Here is a 23,482-nt window from a genome sequence, read left to right on the forward strand (position 1 = left end):
AGATAAAACACCGGATGAAAGTGTTAAAAACACCAAAGCTTTAAGAGCTGTCTGCGTCCTTTTTCAACAGATGAAAAAGGAGACAGATGCCTCTGAAAGCTTCAGTACTTTTTATCACTTTTATAGGTGTTTTATCACTTTTATCTACACTGTTTTATTTTATTTTTATTGTACAGACAGGTATCTTATTTTATCAGTTTTATACGGTGAAATTGTACTATTCATTTTACTTATTTTATTTCATTTTATTATTATTATCTTATGAACTAATTTATTTTATTTTGTTTTAATTTTGTTTAATAAAAGTTTATAACGGTTAGTGTAGGACAGCGCAGTCTTAAGCGATGCATGAACATTCTCAACCCCAGAGTCCTATTTGAAAAGTGTCTTTCTTATTTACTATTACTAGCATATCAATTGGGTAATACCACACTCAAGGTAGTGAGAACAAAAAAGGGTAACTGTTACCAAAACATGATATGCTCTGAGCAGTGCTAGGTCAGCCAATAACACTGTCAATGATATACAAGAATTTTCCCAGCATGATTAGGTGATTATTTCACTGTATGGAGGGCAATCAAAATGTTTGTTCCCTGACCTTCTGTGTGCTATATGAACATTATGTTTTATCAACTATATTGCTTGTTTATAAAAGTAGTAATACAGGCACTGATGCAAGAAAGCAAGCGTATGAGCTTATGTAGCATCAGCCAAAAAAATAAAAAAATTCACAGAACCATTCCCTCTAAAGGTTTGTCCAGTTCCTCTTTGAATTTATTTAAGCTATCAACTTCCACAACAACAGATGGAAGTTTGTTCCAGCAATTAACCACCCGCTAGCCAAAGGCAAATTTCCGCACATCTATTCTACAACTGTCTTTCCTCAATTTGAATTTATGTCCACTTACGTTCATAATCTGAGCAAGTGGAAGGATACCATCAGAATTCAGCATACTCAACCCATTCAAGGCCTTATACACCTCAATCATATCACCTCGCAGGTGCAATCTCCAGCTGCTGAAATTTCCAATATTTAAGCCTCTCTTGGTAAGAGGACCTCTTCATTCCTCTCACCAATCTTGTTGCCCTTCTCTGTACACACTCAAGCAAATCTACATCCTTCCTAAAATGAGGCCTCGAGACCTGTACACAGTACTCATGGCATGGCCTAACCATTGCCTTATACAAAGGGATAATCACCTTTTCCCTGCTAGCAAAATTCCGTTATATCATTGACAAAACCCCATGACCTGCTCTTGCAGCCTGTCTGCATTGCTCAGAAAACTTCATATCTGACTGCACAATTACCTCCAGGTCTTTTTCATTTTCTACTACCCTATACAAGAATTTTGGTACTACCCTAAGAGTAGTACCAGCCAGTTGGCACGTTCCTCTGGGGTTACTTCTACCCATATGCAGTATTTTACATTTGTCAATGTTAAACTTTGACAAATGCAAACTTGTCAAAGTTTAGAGTTTTAGTTTTGTCAAAGTCATATTTATAGCATATATTATCTAGGAATATATGCCAAAAGTTTCATTACTCTGACTCTTATGTTTCTTTTTGTTACAGAGTTGATTGTGTGGAAAAGTGTCATCATGGATAAAGCTGAATATCAACCCATTATAAAATTCCTGTGTTTGCAATGCAAAAAGCCAAGTACTATCCATCCACAAAGGACTATCCATCTATGGTGTATGGGAATATCTGTCCATTGTATGTAAAACATTGGTGGAGACAGTTCAAGTGTGGCGAGTAGAGCATACATGATGAGTAAAGATGAACATCCATTTACATCTCACACTATTGAATTCATGGATACAGTTCTGATGAATTTGAGGTGTTGGTCAAAACATCAAAGGCAGATACTGTTGGGATATCAGAGACGTGGTGTCACACAGATATAAAAAATGCAGAAATGGGATTTGGGGAGTACGTCTACAGAAAGGATAGACAGGATAGGAAGGGAGGAGGGGTTATGTTATTAGTTAAGAAACACATAAAATCCAAGGAAGTGAAGCCAGTCGACATCGCTGGACAGTGCAGTGTCGAGTCAGTTTGGTGTGACATAAGCATGGGGACATCAAATTGAGAGTAGGAGTGTATTATAGGCCTAATGACTCTGATGAGTATAATAAGAAACTGTACAGGAAAATAGAGTGGGCCAGTAAATCAGAGAGTCTTATAATGGGGGATTTTAACTTCCCAGATATTGACTGGAATTTGTGGGTTGGTCGCTCACATACTAGCAAGGCTTTTCTGGATTTATTGGATGATTGTTTTCTACATCAGCATGTTCGTGAGGGAACTAGAGGGAGTAATACTATTGATCTGATTATCAGTAGTGATTCTTCAAGCATTAAGAATCTGCAGATAAAGGAACCACTGGGTGGTAGTGATCACAGTGTGCTGAAGTGGGATTTACTCAAAGGGGTAACTACCATCAAGTGTAAAGGGAAGTGTTTTTGCTTTAGTAAAGGCGACTACGGAGGTCTGAAACAGTATTTAAATTCTATATGGTGGGACCAACTCATGATGTTACCAACAGAAAATTCAAAATGGGAAGCATTCAAAGAATTAATCTTGGAAGCTACTAGGCTTTACATACCAACTAAGAAATACTGTTCAAGGTTTAGGCCTAAATGGATGTCAGATGAACTAATGAGACGTGTGGCAGAGATGAAAAATGCATGGGATACATAAAAATTAATGGGTGACATGGAAACCTATGATAGATATAAGCTGGTCTGTAACCAAGTCACAAAGTAGGTTAAGGCAGGTTTGGTTTGTTTTTTTTTTTTTTTTTTGGGAGCATTAGCAACTAAGGCCATGTTGCTCCGGGAATATGCGGTGGTCAGTCCCTGACCTTTCCGCATCATCCGTATTTGGTGGTGACTGGCTCGAACCCCGGTCTAATCAAGAAGCGTGTGCTATGCACTGCTGCTCCTTCCCACCTGGCTACGGAGGCGCCGAGGTTAAGGCAGGCAAAGGCAGATTATGAGAAATCTTTGGCAAAGGATACAAAGAAAAACAGCAAAGAGTTCTTTATGTATGTAAACTCTAGAAGGAATGGGATGAATTAGATTGATCCACTGGATACTGATGGTTTGACTGTTGATGATCCTGCTCAGGTGGCTAACAAACTAAATGAATATTTTGCATCAACATTCACACATGAGGAGTTATTCATGGAGGGGAATTCCAGAAGTGAACTAAACTCTGGCAGTGAACTAGATGATTTTATAATAACTGAGAGGAAAGTGGAAGAGAAATTGTTGAAGATAAAGGAAGGCACCTGGGGTTGATGTGATCTATCCAGTTATTAAAGGAGGCAGCAAAGGAAGTAAGCAAACCCTTAGCTATAATCATGAGAGCTTCCTTGTACTCAGGGGAGGTACCCATGGACTGGAGATGTGCAAATTCACAAAGGAGGATCAAAGAGCAACACAAGTAATTATAGACCTGTTAGTTTAACCTCTGTTCCAGGAAAATTAATGGAGGCACTGACTGGTTAAAGAAGCATTGCAGGATCATCTAGACAAGACTTCAGTTATAGTTCGGACACAGCATGGTTTTGTTAAAAGAAAGTCTTACCTGACCAATTTGATTGGATACTATGATGTGGTCACAAAGGAACTGAATGCATGGAATAACTTTGATATCGGATATTTGGATCTTATAAAGGCTTTTGATACTGTTGCACATGGAAGACTCCTGAACAAATTGGAGAAGTGTGGCATTGGAGGCAAATTGCTGCTATGGATAAAGGGATCGTTGAGTGGGAGAAGACAGAGAATGGTAATCAATGGACACTGCTCTTCGTGGACTAATGTTATTAGTACAGTCCCTCAGGGTTCAGTGTTGGGTCCATTGTTGTTTTCTGTATTTATAAATGATATTGATGATGGTATATCAGGCTTAATGTCCAAGTTTTCAGATGATACAAAGGTTGGTAGGGTTGTTAATGACACTAATGACAGTATGCTGCTGCAACAGGATCTATAAATGTTGAGCAGATGGGCTGAGAGGTGGCAAATGAAGTTTAACATTGACAAATGTAAAGTACTACATATGGGAAGCAGTAATTCCAGAGGAACATAACTCCGTGGTACTACACTGACAAGGGTAGAGAATGATAATGACCTGGGGTAACTGTGCAGGCAAATATATGAAGTTTTCTGAGCAGTGCACACAGTCTACAAGAGTAGCTCATGGTGTCATCTCAATGATATACAGGAATTTTTCTAGCAGGGATAAGGAGGTGATTATTGTATGACTTCCTTTCTGTATAGGCATGTCAATTGTAGGCGTACACTCCTTCTTCCGTGTACTATTATATATAAATAATTAGTTACTTATTTATACACAATTTTTTTTTTTCATCTACATTAATTTTATCTGGTAACTACAAGTTATCCTGGGGCCTCTGACTGCATTAAAAAAATTCCAGGCAATTTATTTAGCTAGAAAATTTAGCATGTTTAATTATAGAAAAATGAAAAATTTAGCATGTTTAATTATAGAAAAAGTTAGCATGTTTAATTATAGAAAAAGTTAGCATGTTTAATTATAGAAACTGACTTAAATACATACAAAATTTATCACAAGAAAACTTTTCCATATTACAGATGTTCCCCCACTGGGATAGACAATTTCAACAAGTCCGTTCTATATCTAATTCTAAATTGAATTATATATAGTTCTTTACGGCATCCAATTTGATTATCCAGCTACCTCCTAGGCTAGTCAAATTTATCACAGTTAGAATTTCAGAATGCCTTTCTCCCTTTTTTGGATTATTTCCTTGACTAGGAATAATAATGCGAAACAGTACTTACAATAACTTTCATTTCTCCGAGTTTTTGGACCAGCTCCTTGATCTTCCGGCACTTTCTTTAATAGCTTCCACATCGTTGTTCATTAAAGTGTTCTTTAATAGCTTCCCAAATCAGATTCCTTGTTATTATCCAAGATTCTCCTTGACCAAACTCACTTTAATGCGGCCTATTCATACTAAACGGCCCACTTGCTATAAATTTATCTACTCTTTGAACTACTAGTTACATCTGCACCTAACTACAACTCCCAACCACGACTTCTCTCGACTACCAACTTACTCGCTGCTTCCCAACTTGTTAACTCCAAAAAAACTCCGCTTACTTGCCACTGAACCAGTACTTATATATCCAATCTTTACCTAAATTTCCCCTGAATTTCGACCTGACCTCCCCTCATGAAGTCAAATGTTCACCGTACTGCTGAGAAATATGGTCTCGCCCTTAGATATTTTACTAATGACTATTCCTTATCCCATTAAAACTGTTCATTGCATGTATAATTGTTGTTCACTGAAATTTTTCTAATTATACAGAATGTTCCCGTGTTAATTTCACTCATATACTTTATTATCTTAATCTATTTATTTATAAAAAAATTTCCTTTTTTTTTTTTTTTTTTTTAAATAAGCTTATGCTTACCCCCTTGTATAAGGCAATGGTCAGGCCACACCTTGAGTACTGTATACAGGTCTGGAGACCCCATTTTATGAAATGCCATCAGCATTGAGCATGCTCAATGCTGATGGGATTCTTCCTCTTGCTCAGAATAATCACCTAAGAGAGCATAAATTCAAATTGAGGAAAGACAATTGTAGGATAGATGTGTGGAAGTTTGCCTTTAGCCAGTGGGTAGTAGATTGGTGGAACAGACTTCCATCTTTTGTTGTGGAAGTTGATAGGCCTAAATAAATTTAAGGCTAAGCTGGACAAGTATTTGGAACGAATGGAGGGGTAAAATCCGAGCGGTTTTTTTTTTGGCTGATGCTGCATAAGCTTGCTTTCTTGCATCGTATGCCTCTACTAATGCTAATGGAGAAAATTGAACAACTGATCCCCAATGACTGCCAGATAATTAGTTGCTGAGAATGGGATAAGCTACAGATCAGTGAAAAGCATAATTCACAATGATTTCAGTATGAATAAGTCTCAGCACAATGAATTCCTCGCTTTCTCACATGTCTTTTTAAATAAAAAAGGCAGGCCAGCTCTGCTGAATTTATCACCATGTGTGACAGACAGTGATTCTCACCTGTTTTTTTCTGATTGGTGACCATAGACAAATCGTGAATACACCACTTTGATCTCGAAACAAAATAGGTGTCAAAACTATGGAAACGTTCATCATTACCAACTCCCAAACAAAGTCCAGATTGCAGTCTACTGCACGTAAGGTGTTGTGTCAGTCTTCTCAGGTGATATTAGCATTATTTTCCCAGATAACCTGGAGAAGGGTACAACTAATGCACATTACTACGTCAACTTACTGAAGCTGTTTGTTTGTTTGTTTGTTTGTTATTTGGTTTTTAAGAGCATTAGCAACTAAGACCATATTGCTCCGGGAATATGCAGTGGCCATTCCCTGACCTTTCCGCATCCTCCGTATTTGGTGGTGACGGGCTCGAACCCTGGTCTAATCAAGAAGTGTGTGCTACGCACTGCTCCTTCCCACCTGGCTACGGAGGCTCCTCTTTACTGAAGCAACTACATGTGACAATTAAGGAAAAGCAATGTGGAATTCTCAGCAAAGGCATGCTATGGCTTCATTACAATGTAGCCCATAATGTTATCACAACCACTGATCTTACCCAGAAGTTAGGACTTCATATCTTGCCACACCTGCCTTATTCCTCTGACTTGGCACCCTCTAACTTCTTCCTCTTTTCGCAGCTGAAATCATTTTTGCATAGAAAGCATTTTTTGGCTTGGCAATGCCTAGGTAATTTCTGTGATAGAAGCTTAGTTTCAAGAGCAAAATGAGACCTATAAAAATGGCATAAGGAAGTGCCACAAAAGATGGAAGAGGAAGATATGTGTTGCTTTGGGTAGTGACCACATAGGAATAATATATGTTCCAAATCTCAACATCCTTGGACACAAAAAACATAGTCATGGGGAAAACTTTTTAATACCCTCATAAGTCAATGGCCAGGTTGCATCATGAGTACTTTATACAGGCTTCGAATCCTCATTTTATGAAGGATGTGAATCTGTTAGAATGGCAGCAGAGATCAATAAATTAATGTCTAGTCTATTTACTGAACAAGTCTTGCCAAGAAAGTCTTGTGTTCAGCAAACTGCAACATTAATTACAGTTTTTAATCAGAGTAATTAATTGTTGGAACAAAATTCCATCTGGTGTTGTGGAAATGGATAGATAAATGGAAGTGGATGAATAAATTTAAGAATTAGACAGATGAGGTTGGTAGTTTTTTCTTTTATTCAGCTGATGCTATATAAGCATCAGCTGAATAAAACTTCTTGCTTCCTTGCCACTACTAATATAATCTCACACATTTATCCTGTAACTGCCATGTCAACTAGTATTAGTGCTCTTGCCTGAAAAACATCACACTGTTATCAAATGCATTTGAAATCTCTGAGAAAGAGTAAAATCTCAATGGTAACAGGCTCTACTTACTTTTCTGACAAATTTTTTGAAATTTTTCATTCATTCTACAGTTTTTGATATCCTGTTATGATACTGAGTTATATTAAACCTCAGTATGTTAGTGATATCAATGTATTTCTCTCTGGTTTACCATACCAGACCTTACCATAGTGTGCCATGTTACCAATTCACCACTTCTTTCTCCATTTAATTCCTTTTCTTTTTCTTGTGTGTACTTTAATTAAAAAAAAATTGGTTTGAATACCGTTTTGTTTGAAATTAGCAAAACTTCAAACTTTACCAACGTGCAGATGATCATTGTGCATATAAAAATACCCTTTACTTTATTTAGACTATATAACTCTATGTTGCCATACTTCAGCAATTTCCTGCACTACATTTTTTTCCTTTGAATAATTATTCAAAGGAAAAAAACTACTGCTTTATGGCTAAGTACAATTACACAAAAAAAAAACTATAACACATTAGAATTACTAACATTACCATCTCTAACTGCTGTTCTAACTATTTTGAAATGTCCAGTAGTCAGCAGTATTAGTGCTGATGTACAGCCTATACTGCTGCTGCTGGGTTTTGTACATTTTTTGATGGGTAAATTACATGAGAAAAATATGTTTAAGTTTTAAAAGGAGATATATATATATATATATATATATATATATATCCTTTTGAATTAAAAAAATGTATATATCCTTTTGAATTCTGCTTACGTTTTCAAAAAGGTGAAACCTTGACAACACACCAAGATATTTCCATAAGCATCCACTTTAAGGAGAGTACCATAATGCGTATCAAACCACAAGCCCCTAAAAATAATTAAAAATCTGTTATGTATGTATTTCTATTAACAATGTAAAAGTCCATTTTTTTTTAAATGAGACAGCTTAAATATTATCTGGATAATTCTAAATATCCAACTCAAGCATGTTCAAGTAAAAACAGAGTTTGAATTTCATTATTACTCATTACAGAAATATAATATTACATTCCAGAAGTATCAAGATAAAAAGATGGGGCAGGGGAGAGAATAAAAATACATGTTATTATGCTAGGAATGAATTTATTCACATTTCCATAAGAAAACAAAATAGCATTTGTTTCAAGCTTTAACTACCCCAATACACACATGCCCTGCCAAGATAACATAATCAAAATATGACATCATGATGTCACAGTGGACAGTCTGATGCATTTTTTTCTAGAATGGCCACATATCTCCATTAAAGGAAGGTCATCTGAATGATTAAGCAACATCATTTACTGAAAAATATTTAGCTGAAACCAGATTTTGGAGAACTTACTGAACAATTAGCATAAGCAAAATGTTTGAAGAGGAGTTCGAATAAATTGAACTTCACTAGCTCTTCATATATCATTTCAATACATTCATGTTGGTATATAAAATTTATATAGCAATTTGATTATCATATGGCTATAAATCTATATAATAATTTGCTTATGTCTCTCTGTTCAGAACACTCTCTGAATTTGAATAACTCAAAAGCTAAACAAGCTTTTGACCTGATTCCTTTTGCAATAGGTTTTATTTAGCAGTAAAATAGGAAAAAAAAAAAAAATTGCAGTAAAATTTTCAAAATTACCATTATTTTTGTAACAGTTTTGTTACAAAAGTGTCGAGCAAAAGTTTTGTTACAGTTTTGGTGAAATATTCACTATGAATACATTACAATAACTGTAATTCTGTCTGTGCAATAATTGTAATTTTTTAAAGGACAATATAGTAATGCATGCAAAAAATTATCAAATTGCATTTTTAATCATTTTTTAAATATATTTTATTACCAGCTCCATTCCAATGACACCTTAGCTAGCAGTGAAGGGAGCTGAGGGAGAGGTTTTTTTATAATTACTTCAATATTAATTTTTACTTCTTCTCTGAAACAGTTTTGGCAAAATATTCGCCAAAGGCATACTAGTTTTATATAATTTATGCATATAGGGTAAGCAAAAGTCCCTGCGTACCTTTATTTGCACTGTGCTGGAAATAGGAAGGTTCCATTCCCATGACTTAGGTAGCACACATGACTACTGACATGTAGTCCCAACTCCCTTCCAACTCTCCAGTGCCTCACTCCCCTCAACCAGTCATGCATAAACAATGAGATATTAGGATGCATACAGGTGTTGTGAAAAATCATGCTGGCAATTGAGGCCTAAGTGTTTTTGGTGGTACATGTGCTTTGTTTTGGAGATGAATTCTGGGTGGTTGAGGGGGAGAAGACAGAGAGTGGTAATCAATGGACACTGCTCATCGTGGACTAATGTTATTAGTGGAGTCCCTCAGGGTTCAGTATTGGGGCCTTTATTGTTTTCTGTATTTATAAATGATATTGATGATGGTATATCAGGCTTAATGTCCAAGTTTGCAGACGATACGAAGGTTGGCAGGGTTGTCAAGGACACTACTGACACTATGCTGCTGCAACAGGATTTGGAAAGGTTGAGCAGATGGGCTTCGAGGTGGCAAATGAAGTTTAACATTGACAAATGTAAAGTACTACATATGGGAAACAGCAACCCCAGAGCAACGTATCAACTCTGTGGTACTACACTGACAGTGGTAGAGAATGAAAGGGACCTGGGGGTGGTGGTGCAGGCAGATATGAAGTTCTCTGAGCAGTGCAGACGAGCTGCAAGAGTAGCTCATGGTGTATTGTCAATGATATATAGGAATTTTTCTAGCAGGGATAAGGAGGTGATTATTCCCTTGTATAAGGCAATGGTCAGGCCACACCTAGAGTACTGTATACAGGCCTGGAGGCCTCATTTCAGGAAGGATGTAGAGCTGCTGGAACGAGTACAGAGAAGGGCAACTAGATTGGTGAATGGGACAAAGGGGTTCTCTTACGAAGAAAGTCTTAAGTTTTGCAAATTACAGTGTCTGGAAACTAGGCACCAGCGGGGTGATCTGATAGAGGTGTACAAAGCCTTGAATGGTTTGAGCATGCTCAATGCTGATGGGATTCTTCCTCTAGCTCAGAAAAATCACCTGAGAGGGCATAAATTCAAATTGAGGAAAGACAGATGTAGGATAGATGTGCGGAAATTTGCCTTTAGCCAGCGGGTGGTTGGTGGGTGGAACAGACTTCCATCCCTTGTCGTGGAAGTTGATAGCCTAAATAAGTTTAAGGCTCAGCTGGACAGGTATTTCGAACGAACAGAGGGGTGAAGTGGAAGTGGTTATTTTTATTTATTTATGTTACTTTTTTTTTTTTTTTTTTGGCTGATGCTGCATAAGCTTGCTTTCTTGCATCAAATGCCTCTACTAATGCTAATGCTAATGCTAATGAATATACAAAGCAAGTCAAAGAGATATTTGAGGAAATGCATCCTGAAAATACCACATCACAGCACAATGCAGCAATTGATTAACAAGTTCGGGGAAACTCGATCAGTTGCAAGCATGCCAATGTCTCACAGGTTCAATCAGTTTAACAGATGAAAAAGTTCGGGACGTTTCTGATCCAATCAGGAAAATTCCAAAAAAAAAGTAAATTGTCATGGCAAGTAGGCTTCTCATACGGCTCGACACAGAAGGTACTTAAAAAAAAAACTTGAAGTTGTATCTGTGCAAGATGAAATCTGTACACAAACTGCAATATCACAATGCCATTCAGTTGACACCACCACTGCATGGTCAAATGGTGTGTGCATGTCCATGCACGTGCACGCACACACACACACGTGCACACACACAAAATCATGAAATTGACTCAAGGGTCCCATATTCTTTGAGACCACTATCAGCTCAGTACATTATCAAGGTATGATTCTGTAATCAACCTGCTGCACACTTTAACTGAAGATGAAATAGCCCGGGGTTTACTTCTATCGTGATATACCGGATAGTGCTACAGTACACAAACCTGATGTATTCATAGCTGCCAACTTTTAACTTTCAAAAATCTGGAGATTAGGTTTTGTACACAGGAGGAAAACGGGTGGATTTCTGGCCAAAACACTGACCACAAATGGGAGGTTTTTCAAAAAACATGAGATTCTGATTCAAAAAAAAGCAAGTGGTTTTTTAAAAGTCCATATCACACTATAAATTAAATTTCACTGACAAAATACACATTTCATATTAAAATGCAACCCCATGATTGTTTACCAGTATATTACGCTTTTACATTACAATCATTAGCTTACCTAATATTTTTCTGTCTGTGGAAGCTATTTCAACTGTCTTTTAGACAACAAATGATTATGATTTCTTCAAACAGACTTTGAACATCCTCAGAAATGTGGATGTCAGAGTTTTGTTTATAATAAGAGGACCACTTTTCTGTTCAGACTTGGCTGTTAAGAGCATTTCTAAAACTGCACCAGAGAGAGAGAGATCTGAATTGTTCCTGCTCTCCCCCACCCCACTTGGCTGAATATTTTCTGGCATTCAGCATTATTATGAGGAATAAATAAGATTCCAAGAATGACTTAGGATAGCTTTTATATTTCATGATTCTATGTGCATTTGTCACTTCCCCAACCAAGGACCACTATATATCAATTTTCTTTCATAATAGCATCTGAGATACTTCTCACTTGTTTGTTTTGTTTTGGTTTTATTGGCACATTAGCTACTAAGGCTATAATGCGCCAAGACCATGTCATTTATAAAAAAGTTTAAACTTTCAGTGACCTAATTAGTTAGGTCACTATGTCAAGAAGTATAAGAAAAATGTAAATTTTATAAACGAGTAAAAATATTTATTGATTTTAAAAATCTAAAAATAGCAGACACATTGTCATTGTCGGATAAAATCTGACTGAGTGTATACGGCTCAGTCAGATGATTAAAAGCGGTAAAACGGATATTACTAAAATCTGGACAATCAATTAAAATGTGTCTCATAGTTAAAATTGTGCCACAGGACACACACATAGGAGGGTCATCAGCCCTCAGCAAAAACGAATGAGTTAAATGACTGTGTCCTATGCGGGTCCGGGCAAGAACAACTTCCTCCTTACGATTCCTGCGCAGACTAGACTGCCACGGTTCAATTACAGGCTTTATACAATATAGTTTATTTCCAGTCTGTCTATTCCACGAGTCCTGCCATTGGGAGTGTATTTTTTGGTGTATTATTTGCCTGTAGTCTGTATAGGGGACTGACAGGCAGCGGTTATTATTGGGAATTGCTGATTTGGCTGCGGCATCAGCCAAATCATTTCCCCTAATCCCAATGTGGCTGGGAATCCAGCAGAAGCGGATATCATATTCACGTCCAATGAGGAAGTGAATCTTCTGCTGAATACTAGACAGAACTGGATGAGGATTATATCTTACAGATATTAAAGCCTGTAACACACTGAGAGAATCGGAATATAAAATGAACCGTTGGTATTGGCATTCACTAATGTGATCCAAGGCTAACTCTATAGCATGCAGCTCTGCAGTAAATATACTGCATTCAAAGGGAATCTGCTCTGATGTAGTGCTCTCTGTAAAGACAGCAGCAGATCCCACATATGATTCCGACTTCGAACCGTCTGTGTAGACTGGCACGAAGTCGGAATGTTCAGCTCGGTGTGCTGAATAAAGCTGCAGGTAGACCGATGATGGAGTGTCCGACTTTCCCCAATTTCTAAGGGACAAGTCACATGCCGGGACATGAGCATGCCAGGGTGGAAAGGGTTGCTTTGGTGTTTGGGCAACCTTGTCTACCTTGATATTAAGTTCTTTGAGTAGCTCTTGGAGACAAATACCGAGAAGATGATTGGCAGTCTTACGGGTGTTGTACAAATTTTCCCATCGTGGCTCAAAAACGAATGGCCACGTAGGATGGTCTGGCAGGGATTTCAGTTTTAAGGCGTACTTTAGAGACAACTGCTTACGACGAAGCGATAACGGTGGTTCGTTTGCTTCGACGTATAAGCTCTGGACAGGAGATGTTCGAAATGCTCCAGTAGCGATACGTAGAGCCTGATGATGGACAGGGTCCAACCATCGAAGGGCACTGTCTCTGGCTGAAGAATATACTTGGAACCCATAATCTAATTTGGATCGCACAAGTGCACGGTAAAGCTGTAGAAGGGTGCATCGGTCTGCACCCCAGGATAAAGAGGAGAGCGAGCGGAGCATATTAAGGCCTCTTGTGCACTTTGTGCGGAGTTGACGAATATGATCCAAAAAGGTCAGTTTTTTATCGAATACGAGTCCCAAGAATTTTGTGTTCGCTGCTACTGGAATAGCATTTTGTCCGAGCCTTAACTCAGGTTCAGGATGAAGATTACGCTTGCGACAAAAGTGTACGCAAACAGTCTTCTCCGGCGAGAACCTGAAGCCATTAGCAAGTGCCCAGGAATTCAGACTATCAATGGCTTTCTGCAGTTGTCTTTCAATAACCCTCATGTTGCAAGACTGACAAAAAATGCTAAAGTCATCAACATAGAGGGCACTGTTTACAGTTGGAGGAAGTTGTTCTGTGATGGAATTTATTTTGATGGCAAAAAGCGTGACACTTAATACTGATCCTTGTGGTACTCCCTCCTCTTGGCTAAAGGAGCGAGAGAGTGAGGATCCCACACGAACTTGGAACGATCGTTTGGCTAAAAAGTTTTGAATAAAAAAGGGGAGATGCCCTATAAGACCTAGGCTATGTAAATCTTTTAAAATGCCAAATCTCCAAGTTGTGTCATACGCTTTTTCCATGTCAAAGAACACCGACACCAAGTGTTCGCGTTTTAGGAAAGCATCCCGGCTGGATGCTTCCAATCTAATAAGATGGTCCAAAGTGGACCGGTTCCTTCGGAAGCCGCACTGGATGTTGGAGAGAAGGTCATTTGTTTCTAGATACCATATTAAACGAGAATTAACCATTCTCTCCAGGATTTTGCACAGACAGCTAGTCAGAGCAATAGGACGATAATTGGTGGTGACTTTGGGATCCTTTCCTGGCTTAGGAAAGGCAAGAACGATTGCCTTTCGCCAGGAGTCCGGAAACTGCCCTTCAGTAAAGATTCTGTTATACAGAAGGAGCAGACAATCCATAGATTTTGGTGCAAGATGTTTAATCATTTCATAATGGATGCCATCTGGTCCCACGGCACTTGCTTTGGAAAGAGCGAGGGCTCTTTCCAGTTCCTGAATAGTGAAATCCCCGTTGTAGGGATAAATGCTCTTACATTTAAAGTTAAGTGCCTGTTTTTCGATTTTATATTTCAGGACCAGGAACTCTGGGGAATACGAAGATGTTGCAGAGATGTTAGAGAATGTTTCCCCAAGAGAATTGGCTATTGCAGTTGGATCTGCAATAGCGCATCCATTATAATCTAGGATTGAAGAAGGGTGGGATGTATATTTTCCCTTCATTTTCCGGATTTTATCCCAGACTACCTTAGAGTTGGTAGACTGGTTAATAGATGATGTAAAACGGATCCACGATTCCTTTTGACTCTGACGGCGGATATATCGTGCTTTGGCTCGTGCACGTTTAAAGGCTATAAGGTTGGTCGTGGTAGGATATCGGCGGAATATCCCCCACACTTTGTTTTGAGCCTTTTTTGCTGCTGTGCATTGTGAATTCCACTAAGGTTTAGGAAATGGTGGAAACCGGGCAGATGTTTTTGGAACAGCATTCGCAGCTGCTTGGACAGTATTTTCTGTGATGTACTTAACTGCGTCATTGATAGGCTCTTGACTGACTGTGCTAAGATCAAAATTTGCCTGATGTTGGAAGGCAGTCCAGTCAGCCTGATCAATCTTCCACCGTGGTAACCTGAAGGGAAGACATGGTCTCCCGCTGTGTAACGAGGTTATCACAGAGAAGTGATCGCTTCCGTATGGATTCTCCTCCACTTCCCAAGTGAGTGAAGGGAGTAGAGAAGGGGAGCAGATAGAGAGATCAATGGCAGAAAAAGTACGGGTAGGCATGTGGAAGAAGGTGTTTGTTCCAGTATTTAGAAGGGAAAGGTCATTGTCAATTAGCATATGCTCTATGACTCGTCCCCTTCCGTTGATGTTAGCACTACCCCACAGGGTGTTATGTCCATTCATATCCCCGAGAAGTAAGAAAGGGGGAGGCAACTGCGTTAGAAGATCATCAAGGTCTTCCTGGGAGATGTCAGTCCCAGGTGGCAAATAGATAGAGCAGACGGTTAATAAGAATCCCACCGTAAGGCGAATTGCAACAGCTTCTATGCTAGTTGTAATTAGCAAAGGCTGCACTGGGGTCTGGTTACCCACAAGGATAGCCACTCCCCCATGTACAGAGCCATCCGCAATTCTATCCTTACGAAAAATTGTGGTGTTATGCATCGTGGGATCGTCATTTGCCTTTAGATATGTCTCCTGCAAGCAAAAGCAAACTGGCTCGTGCTTTTGCAGGAGGGCCTTGATGTCATCAATATTTCGCCGGAATCCACGACAATTCCATTGTAGGAATTTAGCCATTATTTTGGCTTGGTGGGTCCATCAGGCGGCTTCCGAGGTGCTGAGGGCTTACTTTTATCAGTCTTGGGTTTATCTTTTTTGGGGAAGAATGGACGCTGTCCCGTGTCCATTTCTTCCTCCGCAAAGAGTTCCAAGACTGAATCTTCGGGTACCTCCTTCTGCTCGACATCCATCTTTTCTTGGATACTAGGGGGGACTTCCCCTTTTTTATTCTTTTCTTTCATAGTTACCTTTGTTACTTGTGGAGCGTTAGGAGGTACCGATATAGGAGTCGCAGCTGATTGGTCCTTCTGCGCAGGTTTTTGAGAACTTAAAAGATATCGCGCGATGGGAGTGAAAGACTCCTTTGGAGGAAAGGTCATGTCCGTCTGAGTTCCGACGGAACATCTCCCTGCTACCTTCTGGGCGTAGGTAGGTTTGTTGATATTCAGGGGTTTGACCGATTTCCTTGCCTCCTGGTATGATATATTTAGCTCTGCCTTCAGCCGTTGAATTTCTTTTTCTTCTTTCCACCTCTGGCATGCTCGTGAATAGGCCGAGTGTTCGCCTTCACAGTTAATACAGGTGGGTTTTGCGGCTGAACATGCTATTGTTTCGTGGTCCTTTGCACCGCATCGAGCGCATGCAAGGACTCCACGGCAGGCCATTTGAGAATGTCCATACTTCTGGCATTTAAAACACCGTAAAGGGTTCGGAACGTATAGATGCACTGAACAGTTGATGTATCCAGCTTTAATCTCGTCAGGAGGTTTAGGAGAGTTAAAAGTCAGGATAACGCTCCTGGTTTTAACAATTTTTCCATCCCTTCGCGCAGTGATTCTCTTGACGGCAATGACTCCCTGTGGTTTTAATTCAGAGCAGATTTCCTCCTCGGTTACGTCGAGAAGGTCCCACTCCGAAATGACACCTCTCGATGAATTGAGTGTTCTGTGTGGTGTCACGCTCCTGGTTTTAACAATTTTTCCATCCCTTCGCGCAGTGATTCTCTTGACGGCAATGACTCCCTGTGGTTTTAATTCCGAGCAGATTTCCTCCTCGGTTACGTCGAGAAGGTCCCACTCCGAAATGACACCTCTCGATGAATTGAGTGTTCTGTGTGGTGTCACTGTTATAGGGATTGCTCCGATTGATGTTGTTCGGAGTAGATGTTCTGATTGCCTGTCATTTTTAGTTTCAATTAAGAGGTCTCCAGAACGGAGCCTCTTAGCTGATTTGGGAGAACCTGCTAACCCATCTAACCCTTTTTGAATAAAAAAGGGCGACATTTTACCAATCGGTGTCTCATTGGTAGAATGCATGATTAAGAACCTTGGGACTGGCCCTGATGGTAATTCGGTTCGCTGCCTCTTTTTAGCAATAATGCTATCTGTATCTGTGTCAATGTTTTCAGATAGGGACCGGGTTGGGGCCCCTGAAGAAATAAGTTTATCAGGATTCATATAGTTTTTTAAATGGTTCAGTGCCCGGGCTCCCCACCCACCACGGAGCCCAAAGGGACGCCCACTACCCGGCATGCAATAAATGCGCTCGGGAGTGGAACGCCAGGGCTACCCAGACACTATACCCGCACCGCCGCAAGCCTGAATCCTGTCCCTCGGACCATGAGGGTAGGGGCGTGGCATTGACACGGTTGACCCTCGCAGGCGAGCCTACTAGCCGATTGATCCTAGCCGGGCCTTCCAGGACCACCCGTCTTGTCGAAGCAGGGGCCAAAGTGGTGTATTGAAGCTGGGCCCCTCAACCACCAGGATCCCCTTTCCGAATTTCCACGGGTCGCAGCGCACGGCAAACACGCCGGATTCCATTGATGTAAGCCTGGAACCTGGGCTGTGGGCGTTGGATCCCAGTGATGCTAGTCTGGGAGTCCAGCAGCGTCACTGGGAGGTCCCCTCACCACGTACAGGTGCCCACGTCGGGGGGATACTTCTCACATTGAAACTGACAGAACTAATCTGCAAAATATCTCTTTCTTTACCTTCAATAATATTCAGGTTTCATTTTCCACAAAACCAAATTGTTCATTTAAATTTAGTTCAAAAAATTGTTTTTCCAAATATGATAATATATAAATTCAAATTAAAGTCATATCATATTTAACTTAATACTTACAATAACCCAATCAGACAATCTCTATCTATAAATCCACAAAAGCCCTGCTAGTGTGTGAGTGACCAGCCCCCAAATTCCAGTCAATATCTGGGAAATTAAAATCTCCCATTATAAGACTCTCTGATTTACTGGCCCACTCTATTTCCCTGTACAGTTTCTTATTATACTCATCAGAGTCATTAGGCCTATAGCACACTCCTACTCTCAATTTTGATCTCCCAATGCTTATGTCACACCAAACTGACTCAACACTGCACTGTCCAGCGATGTCGTCTGGCTTCACTTCCTTGGTTTTTATGTGTTTCTTAACTAATAGCATAACCCCTCCCCCCTTCCTATCCTGTCTATCCTTTCTGTAGATGTTGTACTCCTCAAATTCCAGTTCTGCATCCCTTATATCTGTGTGACACCACGTCTCTGATATCCCAACAATATCTGCCTTTGATGTTTTGAGCAATACCTCAAATTCATCAAATTTATTTACTAAACTCCTAGCATTGGTGTACACGCAAGTATACCTGCACCTGCTTCTATTCTTAGCTACCCTAACACAACCCATGTGTTTACTTGTACCGCAATGGCTCCCAGCAGTCTCTGAAATATCATGCATCTTGTTTTTCAGGCTTCTGCTCATTCTAATAGAAGCAGTGCAAGAATCTCTTTCACCTCTGCCAGTGGCTACTGTCAATCTATTGGTCTTTGTCTCCCCCCAAGCTAGCAGTTTTCCGACCCACCTAACACTGCCTCGATAGCATCAGCAAATATTCTTGCACCCTTTCTATTTAAGTGTATCCCATCCCTGTAGAAGCAATCTCTCCTGTTAACAAGTACAGTCCAGGCTGAAAAAAATTCTACCCCTTGAGCCTTGCACAATCTTTCCAGGGCCGAATTGATCGACAAGGCTCTCATCATATACTCCCTCCTATCGTGTCTGGGCAGAATTGCAGACACTTTCAAGTTCAACCCTAATTCACGGCTTTTTTTCAAAAAGATAAGGTAGGAAACTTATCAGATAACTGTCTAATTTTTTTCCATATAATTTTGGGATCAGTGTTTCTGTTAAAGGTCGATGCAAAACGGGTCCAGGATTCTTTCTTTTCTTGCCTTTGTGTAAAACGTGCTTTTGCCTTTAGCTTCTTGTAATTAATGAGGTTGATTGTGGTTGGACATTGCCGAAATAAATTCCACGCTTTGATTTTTGCTTTCCTTGCTTTTGTGCATTCGTCATTCCACCAGTAATTATAATGCTTGCGACCAGGGGGATTTGATAATGGTATTGTGTCCTTGGCCACTTTTAGGAGATGTGATGTGATGTGATGTAATCTGTTACATTATCAATATTCTGGAGCTGGATTTTTTCCTCGTCAAGAGAGATTGATGATCGAAATTTTGCCCAGTTTGCACGAATAAATTTCCATTTCCTGCGGAGTTTGTTTGAAGGAGTCTGTGATATTAAAAAATTGCATATGATTGGAAGGTGGTCACTGCCCATAGGATCATTTAAAACGTACCACTCTATGGTTCGAAAGAGTATTGGAGAACAAATTGAGAGATCTATTGCTGAGGTGTGTCCAGTTGGGAGTTGTATGTAAGTGTGCACACCAGTATTGAGTAAGGTGAGGTTTTGTGACTCTAGAAAGCTTTCAACGAGTCGACCACGTGTGTCTAGTTTAGGATCGCCCCATAAGGGGTGGTGCCCGTTAAAATCCCCTAATATACAGAGAGGTGGAGGTATCTGTATGAAGAGATCTTCAAGTTCTTTTAAACAGTAAGTATGGTTTGGTGGTAGGTATATTGAGACAACTGTTATTGAAATATGGAGAGTTATATGAACAGCAACAGCTTCTATTTCAGTTTGAAGTGGAATATGTTTAGTTGGGATCTTTGAATTTATCGGGATTGCTACACCACCATGGGCAGCATTTGCTGTATTACGATCTCTTCGATAAAGACAATAGTTCTTTATTGAAGGAGAAATTTGCGAGGTTAGGTAAGTTTCCTGAAGACAAAGGTCAACTGGAGAATATCGGTTAATTAGATCTCGGATATCATCTGTGTTGCAACGAAAGCCTCTTCAGTTCCACTGTAAAATACAAGGCATTATTTGTGTTTAATTGATGGAGATGTATCTGACTGCTTTTTGAAGGTTACTGGCTTATGACGTTCTAATTTAGCATTAGCATTAGCAGAGGCATATGATGCAAGAAAGCAAGCTTATTCAGCATCAGCCAAAAAAAAAAAAAAAAAACCACTCCCATTTCACCCCTCCATTCGTTCGAAATACCTGTCCAGTTGAGCTTTAAATTTGTTTAGGCTATCAACTTCAACAACAAGTGATGGAAGTCGGTTCCACCAACCAACCACCCGCTGGCCAAAGGCAAATTTCCGCACATCTATCCGACATCCGTCCTTCCTCAATTTGAATTTATGCCCTCTGAGGTGATTATTCTGAGAAAGATGAAGAATCCCATTGGCATTGAGCATGCTCAAACCATTCAAAGCCTTATACACCTCTATCAGATCACCTCGCTGGTGCCTAGTCTCCAAACTCTGTAATTTGCAAAACTTAAGCCTTTCTTCGTAAGAGCAACCCTTTGTTCCATTTACTAATCTTGTTGCCCTTCTCTGTACCCGTTCCAGCAGCTCTACATCCTTCTTGAAATGAGGCCTCCAGACCTGTATACAGTACAGGTCTGGAGGCCTCAAGACCTGTATACAGTACTCTAGGTGTGGCCTGACCATTGCCTTATACAAGGGAATAATCACCTCCTTATCCCTGCTAGAAAAATTCCTGTATATCATTGACAAGACACCATGAGCTACTCTTGCAGCTCGTCTGCACTGCTCAGAGAACTTCATATCTGCCTGCACAATTACCCCCAGGTCCTTTTCATTCTCCACCACTGTCAGTGTAGTACCGCAGAGTTGATACGTTGCTCTGGGGTTACTGTTTCCCATATGCAGCACTTTACATTTGTCGATGTTAAACCTCATTTGCCACCTCTCAGCCCATCTGTTCAACCTTTCCAGATCCTGTTGCAGCAGCATAGCGTCAGTATTGTCCTTAACGACCCTCCCAACCTTTGTATCATCTGCAAACTTAGACATTAAACTTGATATCCCATCATCAATATCATTCATAAACACCGAAAACAACAACGAACCCAACACTGAACCTTGAGGAACTCCACTAATAACATTAGTCCACGTTGAGCAGTGTCCATTGATTACCACTCTCTGTCTTCTGCCACTCAACCATCCCCTTATCCATAGCAGCAATTTGCCTCCAATGCCACACTGCTCCAATTTGTGCAGCAGTCTTCCATGTGCAACAGTATCAAAAGCCTTTCTAAGATCCAAATATATAATATCAAAGTTATTCCCTGCATCCAGTTCTTTTGTGACTACATCATAGTATCCAATCAAATTAGTCAGGCAAGACCTGCCCTTAACAAAACCATGCTGCGTCTGAGCTATAACTGAATTCTTGTCTAGATGATCCTGCAGTGCTTCTTTAACCAGTGCCTCCATTAATTTAATTGGAACACAAGTTAAACTAACAGGTCTATAATTACTTGTGTCAGCCTTTGATCCTCCTTTGTGAATTGGGGTTACATTTGCACATCTCCAGTCTATGGGTACCTCCCCTGAGTCCAAAGAAGCTCTCATAATTATGGCTAGGGGTTTGCTTACTTCCTTTGCTGCCTCCTTTAATATAACTGGATAGATCCCATCCACCCCAGGTGCCTTTTTTATGTTTATCCTCAACAATCTCTCCTCCACTTTCCTCTCAGTTATTACAAAATCATCCAACTCACTGCCAATGTTTACTTTACCTACATCATTCTCCTTCCTGAATAACTCCTCATGCGTGAATGTAGATGCAAAATACTCGTTTAGATTGTTAGCCACCTGAGCAGGATCCTCAACTGTTGAACCATCAATATCCAGTGGACCAATCTGATTCATCCCTTTCCTTTTCGAGTTCAAGTATGTAAAGAACTCTTTTCTGTTTTTCTTTGCATCCTTTGCCAAGGATTTTTCATAGTCTGCCTTTGCCTGCCTAATCTCCTTTATGACTTGGTTACAGACCAACTTATATCTATCATAGGCTTCCATGTCACCCATTAATTTGTATGTATCCCATGCATTTTTCTTCTCTGCCACATGTCTCATTAATTCATCTGACAACCATTTAGGCCTAAACCTTGAACAATATTTCTTAGTTGGTATGTAAAGCCTGGTAGCCTCCAAGATTAGTTCCTTGAATGCTTCCCATTTTGAGTTTGCTGTTGGTAACATCATCAGTTGGTCCCACTGTATAGAATTTAAATACTGTTTAAGACCATCATAGTCGCCTTTACGAAAACAAAAACCCTTCCCTTTACCTCTGATGGTAGTTACCTCCTTGAGTAAATCCCACTTCAACACACTGTGATCACTGCCACCTAGTGGTTCATTTATCTGCAGGTTCTTAATGCATGAAGAATCACTACTGATAATCAGATCAAGAGTATTGCTCCCTCTTGTTGCCTCACGAACATGCTGATGTAGAAAACAATCATCCAATAAATCCACAAAAGCCTTGCTAGTGTGCGAGTGACCAACCCACAAATTCCAGTCAATATCTGGGAAATTAAAGTCCCCCATTATAAGACTCTGATTTACTGGCCCACTCTATTTCCCTGTACAATATCTTATTATACTCATCAGAGTCATTAGGCCTATAGCACACTCCTACTCTCAATTTTGATTTCCCTATGCTTATGTCACACCAAACTGACTCGACACTGCCCTGTCCATCGATGTCGACTGGCTTCACTTCCTTGGACTTTGTGTTTCTTAATTAATAGCATAACCCCTCCTCCCCTCCTGTCCTGTCTATCCTTTCTATACACATTGTATTCCCCAAATTCCAGTTCCGCATTACTTATATCTGTGTGACACCACGTCTCTGATATCCCAACAATATCTGCCTTTGATGTTTTGAGCAATACCTCAAATTCATCAAATTTATTTACCAAACTCCTAGCATTGGTGTACACGCAGGTATACATGCACCTGTTTCTATTCTTAGCTACCCTAACACAACCCATGTGTTTACTTGTACCGCAATGACTACCAGCAGTCTCTGAAATTTCCTGCATCTTGTTTTTCAGACTTCTGCTCATTTCAATAGAAGCAGTGCAAGAATCACTTCCACCTCTGCCACTGGCTACTGTTAATCTATTAGTCCTTGTATCCCCCCAACTAGCAGTTTTCCGACCCACCTAACACTGCCTCGACAGCATCAGCAAAAATTCTTGCACCCTTTCTATTTAAGTGTATCCCATCCCTGTAGAAGCAATCTCTCCTGTTAACAAGTACAGTCCAGGCTGAAAAAAATTCTACCCCTTGAGCCTTGCACAATCCCTCCAGGGCCGAATTGATCGACAAGGCTCTCATCATATACTCCCTCCTATCGTGTCTGGGCAGAAATGCAGACACTTTCA

General features: G+C 40.0%; 1 protein-coding gene across 5 annotated transcripts in view; it reads right to left on the bottom strand.

The window, feature by feature from the left end:
* Positions 1-23,482, bottom strand: part of Nt5b (5' nucleotidase B) — a 589,792-nt gene that overhangs the window by 365,819 nt on the left and 200,491 nt on the right. For all 5 annotated transcript variants that reach the window (XR_016546972.1, XM_090374117.1, XM_090374115.1 and 2 more), the window contains exon 5: positions 8,179-8,274. Coding sequence is in view for 4 of the 5 variants with exons in the window: in XM_090374117.1 (XP_090230243.1) it covers positions 8,179-8,274 (96 nt within the window). In the remaining variant the exon portion in view is untranslated. The remainder of the gene's footprint in view (positions 1-8,178; positions 8,275-23,482) is intronic.

Source organism: Mastigoproctus giganteus, chromosome 5, assembly GCF_048544385.1.
Source record: "Mastigoproctus giganteus isolate SK-2022 chromosome 5, ASM4854438v1, whole genome shotgun sequence".
NCBI classification, from domain to species: Eukaryota; Metazoa; Arthropoda; class Arachnida; order Uropygi; family Thelyphonidae; genus Mastigoproctus; species Mastigoproctus giganteus.